Below are 7,590 nucleotides of genomic sequence, written 5' to 3'. Positions count from 1 at the left end.
TATATATATGTATATGTATATATATATATATATTATGTATATATATATATGTGTGTGTGTCTATATATGTATATATATTTATATACATATATTTATATACATATATATATATATATACATATACATACATACATATATATATATACATATACATACATACATATATATATACATATACATACATACATATATATATATATAAGGTGTGGGTGTGTGTGTGTGTGTGTGTGGGTGTGTGTGTGGGTCTCTGTGTGTGTGTTAGTATTATGTAACCATATTTCATACTGTGATTTACCTACATCAGTGATTTTATAATATGCTAATGTTCATTATCCCTTTTTTCATTACTGTCACTGTCTGATGAATGAGAAACACTAGACAACAGCTCAGCAACTACTTCAGGGCCAGCCTGTTTTTCTGACAAGACAGGTCTCAATTTACCATTTTCCATAAACCAGCCCGATTTACATGGATCAGGGATTTCTGGATGAATAACAGAATCCTGGCTCCATATATTGGCATGCAAATGTTCATGCAATATATGCTGATATATGGCTCCTGCAGTTGGTGGCAGCTTATCTACACCTTGATTGTTTGGCAGAGTTTTGAATTTTTTCCATCGTAAAATTGAGGCATTTTAGCAGATACTTTCTTCGTTCAGAAAATACTACACAAATTCCAGTATTCATGCCAAGCACATGTTGCACATACTTTTTGATTTATCAATGTCTACTCTACATCATATCCAATTTTTAAAAAATTACAGTGAGCAGATGTCTCCAAGTTTTCATTATGCGTAAAATGAGAGCTATAAAATGGTAAAAGAATGATTTACATTCGACATTTCGTTATGAAGTTTAAACATACAGCTGTTTAATGAACAATATTTGAGAAATCAGTCTTCAAAGTTTACGATTAAGAAACTTTCTCAGATGAAACCATCACCAAATCGTTAAAATGTGTTGTTTTAACATTTAAAACGTGGAAAATAACAACAGAGCATGATGAATAAATATATAAAGGTTATATAATGCAGAGTCATGATGCATGATTTTATACCCATGGTAGAAAATGCCCATTGCTAAATCATATAGCTAAACACAGCTAAATTTAGGTTATTTTGCAACGTCTGTAGGGTTTATCATCAATAAAATTCGTACTTAAATGATAATAAAAAGCAAACAAATTAACAGTGTTAAAAATACATTTCCATAGAAATACGCATAAAAATATGTTTCCTACATTTAATGCCAGTCATCCAGAACTATCTATACTGCTAAGTTCTGTTTCTGTGTTTTATTCTGATCACAGTGTTTAGTCAATAGCCTTCTTCTTTTAATGTCATAGGGCCCGTTCGAGCGAAAAAATATCCGTGCGATTTTCCAGTTAATTCACCGGTACACACTTTCTAAAACCGCTCGGACACGCGCCTAATTACCTTACCATCTGGATTATCCGCGACAATTTTGACCACCAAATTGCTGGGTAGAATTCCGTGTACGAGATGTCCTTGGAGACGGAGACGATGATAAATCAACCTAAATTGCTTTGCCAAATGGTTCGTCCACAGCCCAGCGCGCGAAAATCCAAGGGTTATGTAATAAATGACCGGTGGTAAACAAACTGATGTCAAGTCAAGCTAAAACTTTAGCCATTGCGCTTTACATTCGGCTTGTGGCAAGATGTCGGTGTGGACCGAGGGGAGAATCGCCTACCTGCTATCTGTTTGGGGCGAAGAGCGTATTCAACGCCAGCTCGATGGTACACGCAGAAACAACTGTGTTTATAAAGATATAGCTGAAAAGATTTCAGCTGAATTCAGCATGGATATAAGTGTATCCCAGATAACAAACAAATTGAAGTACCTTCGCCGAGAATATACAAAAGCAAAGGACAATAACAACAAATCGGGGAGGGCTAAGGTGACATCGCCGTTTTATGACACGCTGGACAGAATACTAGGTACACAGGATATCCACAATCCTGAGATTGTACTCCAAAACGGCGTGAACACGGCAGAGGGCACCGATGAAAGTCAAGCTGATGACGAAGGTAGGTACCGGTCTGTATGCTTCTTAAAATGATACTTAAGTATTAGGCCTAACTGGGCAAGCATTGGTTGTTATTTATGTTATTATTAGTATATTACAGTATACCACTCTGCATGGTGGTGGATATCCATGCGAAGTTTGCGCGAATGTTTTTCCCTTTTATTTGTTGTGCGCTATTTTAAGGCCTAGGTTTGGGCGAAGTCCGTAAGGTGATTCGCAAAGTACAGGCATGGGATTAGCTAGCCTATATATTTAATAATTGTTGAATACTAGTTGCTAATAAATGTTCACTTTCGTTTATAATTAAACTATTTTTCGAATATTCAAGCTGTACATGTTACAGTACTAGAATTGTTATATGCCTAACCTAATATTGATAATAGGCCTGGTTTAGGTAGGCTAGTGAGTGTGCTACTAAACTTGTTTGTATGCATATTTTTTCCAACTGCCAAACTTGTTTAAATTGTTTTCTACTAGTTCCCTCGCTTTCAGAAATCATTGGGGGGGGGGGGGGAATCTGTCCTCTATTTCTTTGATGAGTGATAATTCTTTTTCTATCTGTACACACACATTTTAATTTTAACTTTTTATGTTCACAGCTAATTTGATAGTACCAGAGGCACTGGCTGCAGAAGAAGAAGCCTTGATTGATCTGGGTAAGGTAGAAACTTATTAAATGCCTGTAGTGCAAGCAACAATATAATTTCATTCAATATCACTACAGTAATTAATGTTATTTCGTTTGTTTGCTGTGTAACACATCCCATTTGATATGAAGCTTTTTCTGTAATATACAAAACATATCTTTCCATTTTTTTTATTAATAGCAAGTACTCAACAATAATAATGTTTAAAATAAATATTTTACTGACTAAATTTAAATGCATAATAAAATTAATTTTTATTAAATGAATACTGTACTTTTAAATATTTTCAGATGACACAAATGCCATAGGTGTGATAGACGGCCCACCTGCAATCCAACCAGAAGCAGTAGATGAACCACAACAACGTAAGTTTAAAATATTCAATTCAACTTCAGGCTATATAATTATGAGTTTGTCACTACCAATTTTTTTTAATAGTTTACTGAACAAATTATGCCAAATAAAACAATGAATTATGATGATAAATCAATTTATAATACAGTAGATTAAAAAAAATATAATATAATCACACCAAATCCATAAGTTCCCTAATATTGATGAAATAACAAATATCACATCTGTTATTACACTTCAATTGTTGTGTAACATTGATTAAAATTTCCTTCAACATTTTTCATATCACTTTCTTGATCGTTGGAGATAATGTTTGTACATTTTCTTTAAAAGCCCAGCCACGAAAACCAAAAAAGAAGGCAAAGAAAAAATCGAAATTCGAAATGGCACTGCAAACGTTCAATGCAAACTGTGAGGAACAGGATGTGGCATTCGAACGAAGAATGCTTGAACACCAGAAACAGCTCCAGCAGCAGCATGCTGAATTGCAGGAGCGGTTAATGGAGAAGCAAAATTCAAATATGTTGGAAATGATGCGAATGTATATGCAACCTATGCAACAGCCACAGCATCTTCCTCCGCACCAGTTCCCAACGCCAATATCTCAGACACATCATCTACAGACATTTCCTGCAAACAATACTATGGCAAACAAAACAATGGAAGCAACATCCCTCCGACATCCACGGGAAGACTTCCTCAGAAGACCGTTGTCATTAGCTCGTACATTAGCCGAGGATGCCTCCATTATTCACCACTGCCCTACACCAACAAGTACTCGTGCATCTTCGTTGCTAGCTCGTCCACCTGTCGAGGATGCTCCTATTCAGCATCAATGGCCTACACCAACAAGCACTCGTGCATCTTCGTCGCTAGCTCGACCACCTTTCGAGGATGCTCCTATTCAGCATCAGCGGCCTACACCAACAAGCACTCGTGCATCTTCGTCGCTAGCTCGACCACCTGTCGAGGATGCTCCTATTCAGCATCAGTGGCCTACACCAACAAGCACTCATACATCTTCATCATTAGCTCGTCCATCTGTCGAGGATACTCCTATAGAACAACACTGGCCTACGACAACAAGCACTCGCACTCGCGTATCTGGACTATATAGACCAATAAACACTGTCATATCTCTGGCATCCAACTCGCTGTCCGAACCAGCACCTAAGCGCTCAAAGCCGGATAGACCTCGATATTTTTCATTGTAGGTGTAGATGATATTATTTTACCATGCATTTGCATAATTTTAATATAGTTCCTCCATAACTGTTCATTCAATATAACAATGTACGTAGTGTAGGGTGTGTAGTTCATATATCATTCTCTTTTCAGTGATTTATTTTTTCTTATATCTATGGAATGAATGTGTTTGGTGCATGTTTAAGCAGTTTTAATTTAGTGCCTGCTTAACTGTTTATTCAATGTAACATTATACTGTAGTGTAGTGCTGTTAATATATTTTCTTTTTAATGATTTAATTTTGAAAAGAAATGTGGTTGTTGCATATTTCAGTACTCATCTCAATAAAAAAATCATAACAAGGTTTTAAACAAAATAATCATTTCATTTTAATGTTAACAATACAATTTTATGTACAACAGTTCAAAGGTGTAGAGTGTAACAACATGTAATCAATCTACATGGTTGGAATGGTTTTTATCAATATTTTTCATTGGTACTTTTGATACTTTCCTCTTTGAATAATTTGATGTAAATACCACCAGAACTTTCATAAATAATTTTTTTTAGGTGTAATATTTAATAGTTAAGGAAAAACGTTCAATGGTCAACTTTTGTTTGCTTTTCTCTTAATAGTGCTAGAACTTTAAATAATAAATGTTTGAAATGTATTCTCTGTTATAAAAAAATACACTGTTGTTGTTGTTATTACTAGTTTCGTAGCGGAGTGGATCCAGAAGTGTTTGTCAAAAACATTAATTTTCTACACAGCATTTGCTTTTTTAGCTGAAATATCTAAGTAAGGCATTCCTTATGTCCACCCCAGACCCAACATCCTGATCATTAAGCGGGACGTTAATGGGCTGGTTATTATCGGGGGCATCCCAACGATCGTCATATCCTTCGTTCTGCTCCAGGCAGAAATTGTGAAGAACACAGCATGCCGACACCATCTGAGGAACTTTCAACAAGGCCGAGTCATTTCTCCGCATCAGTATTCGCCACCGTCCCTTTAATTGTCCAAAACCACGTTCCACAACCATCCTGGCTCGGCTAAGCCTGTAGTTGAAGTTTCTTTTCGGATCATCGAAATTTACACCTTCTGAAAAGCCCTTCATTAACCATGGCAGCAATGGATATGCCGGATCCCCCAGTATCACGATAGGCATCAAAACTCCATTTATTTCCCTGTTCCACTGAAAATAAACCAAAAATATAACAATAATTGGAGCAGAGGAAATATTTATTAAGCAAAATTGGGGTGAAATGACTTGCAAGACTTAACCAATATATATATATATATATATATAGGTAATTTGCTATTATTAGAGAGAAAGAGTTCAACAGAATATATTTTATTTCATTTCTAGATTCAAGTTTAAATTATTTAATGCTAAAAAAACATTGTCGAGGGTAATGACATAACATTTTTTACATTTTATTACCTGTGGAAATAAACTTTTATTTTCACCCCTTTCAAATAACCTGGAGTTGCGGAATACCCGGGCATCATGGACTCGTCCAGGCCATCCAACATTAATATCAGTAAATCTGGTAGAAAAAAATAATATTGAAATTACAAAATTTTTGACATCCTAAGCACTTCACAACTTTATACAAAAAAAAAAATATAAAAGGAACATAATATTATTTAACATTCAAAATAGATGAGCCGTACTAGTCTGATATAATAGAAAGTTAAACATATACTTTAAAGACTAGTTTATTTGACAGTAGATACCTGAAGAAGTGGTAAAAAGATAGTCATTTATAAATTGATACTGTACTATAAGAAATAATCATACAATGACGGGCAAAGACAATGGTTAAAAATGCAAATAAAATTATTATTAAACAAATTATGAATGTTAAGCATTAATATATAAATCTTCATTACAAGCACTGCATTAAAAAAATTACCTTAATTTGTCATCGACGACAGCTTGAAGAATGATGGAATGTTGGCCTTTGCGATTATGATAATCCGCTGGGTTATTCTTTGGCGCAATTATTGGTATATGAGTACCATCAACAGCACCAGCACACTGCGGAAAACCATATTTTCCCTCAAAACAGTCAATGGTTTGCCGCAAACGGTCATCAGCAGGCCACACAATGTATTGTTCAAGCATTAATGAAACAACTGCTTTACACACTTCTTGAACAATCTCGCACACAGTTGATCTGCCCACTCCAAACAGGTTGCCTATAGTGCGTAGATCACATGGTGTAGACAGCCTATACAGAGCAATGGCCACCACTTTTTCAACAGCTAGCCCATTTGATGATTCCCGTTGCAGACTGGGGCTAAGGGTATTGCAAAGAAGCTGAAATGATTGCCTTGTCATTCGAAAATTCTCTTTCCAAAACCTTGCATCGGCGTGTAGTGCAGTTTCTTCCCACCACACGAGAGATCGAGGCCGCATTTGCCTAGGGTCGTCAACAGGCTGTCGTCGGAGGCGACGCTCCCCATGCCCAGGCCTGACAGCAGCTAATGCTGCAGCAAGTACCCGCTGTCGTCGCGCTCTTCTTCGCCTCCTCATGTTCACGGCGAAATCAAAGTTGGATTGGACAGTAAATCCATCCACATAACATTGCATCATTGTAGCCATAATGGTGGCTAGTAGCATAGCTACACGTTCAACTTGTAAAATTACCATTACAATACAGTATTCAGAGAATTTAAGATTATGCAAGGGTTACTTACCTGCAGTATAATCTGGATTATACTAGTCCTCTGGAGGTGAGAATCACTAGGCGTTTCCCAGCCGCTTGGCGGTATAACCAGTCTTCAAAGCGTAAATCCATACCCTTCCCATCCTGCACCGTCCTCTTTTCTAAAGTGCAAGTCTGCGGGAGGGGGGAAATCTAATGCAACCTCCGACCCAAAATGATTTCCTGGGCCGGGCAACGTATAAACAACGATTTATTAACTTATAACCCTTGGTAACAATACAAACCAACCAAAAGTCACTCAAACAGCACCCTGAAAACTAGTAACTGCAGGGTGACCTGTAATTCCAAACTACATAAAACAAACTATATGCATAGGCGAAAAAGATGTGACAAAAACCCAACACACCATCCTCCTACATGGTGAAAATCACGGGTTAGGGAGACCAAAAACCAACAAAGCTGATCCACAGGGCGGGAAGTGATTCTCACCTCCAGAGGACTAGTATAATCCAGATTACACTGCAGGTAAGTAACCCTTGCATAATCTTAAATTATACTGCGTCCTCTTTCGGTTTCGAATCACTAGGCGACTTTAAAGCCCACCCTTAAACCGAAGTCAGAAGGCTACGTGAGAACGAAGACGTAGCCGTAGGTCGGTGATAAAACCTACTAAATGT

The 7,590-nt window shown here is 36.8% G+C and overlaps 2 protein-coding genes and 1 long non-coding RNA gene across 3 annotated transcripts in view; 1 reads left to right on the top strand and 2 right to left on the bottom strand.

Moving 5' to 3' along the window:
- LOC117107517 overlaps positions 1-4,507 on the bottom strand; it is a 15,199-nt gene extending 10,692 nt beyond the window's left edge. The window contains exons 1-2 of the long non-coding RNA XR_004445289.1: positions 4,494-4,507; positions 3,748-3,750 (exon numbers count right to left, since the gene is read on the bottom strand). This is a non-coding gene — a long non-coding RNA (uncharacterized LOC117107517). The remainder of the gene's footprint in view (positions 1-3,747; positions 3,751-4,493) is intronic.
- Positions 1,744-4,822, top strand: LOC117106688 (mediator of RNA polymerase II transcription subunit 15-like). Its single transcript, XM_033248471.1, has 4 exons — positions 1,744-2,052; positions 2,651-2,707; positions 2,989-3,063; positions 3,386-4,822. The coding sequence occupies exons 1-4, from the start codon at positions 1,824-1,826 to the stop codon at positions 4,264-4,266; spliced, it is 1,242 nt and encodes a 413-aa protein (XP_033104362.1). The 5' UTR covers positions 1,744-1,823; the 3' UTR covers positions 4,267-4,822.
- Positions 4,823-5,019: 197 nt separating this feature from the next.
- Positions 5,020-6,897, bottom strand: LOC117116695 (protein ALP1-like). The gene is made up of 3 exons (XM_033261156.1): positions 6,158-6,897; positions 5,740-5,788; positions 5,020-5,433 (listed from the first exon to the last, which is right to left on the bottom strand). The coding sequence occupies exons 1-3, from the start codon at positions 6,895-6,897 to the stop codon at positions 5,020-5,022; spliced, it is 1,203 nt and encodes a 400-aa protein (XP_033117047.1).
- Positions 6,898-7,590: the final 693 nt, after the last annotated feature.

This window comes from Anneissia japonica, unplaced genomic scaffold, assembly GCF_011630105.1.
Source record: "Anneissia japonica isolate Jap-2015-1 unplaced genomic scaffold, ASM1163010v1 scaffold483_len1788099_cov177, whole genome shotgun sequence".
Taxonomy (NCBI): domain Eukaryota; kingdom Metazoa; phylum Echinodermata; class Crinoidea; order Comatulida; family Comatulidae; genus Anneissia; species Anneissia japonica.
This window is presented reverse-complemented; position numbering and strand designations above follow the sequence as displayed.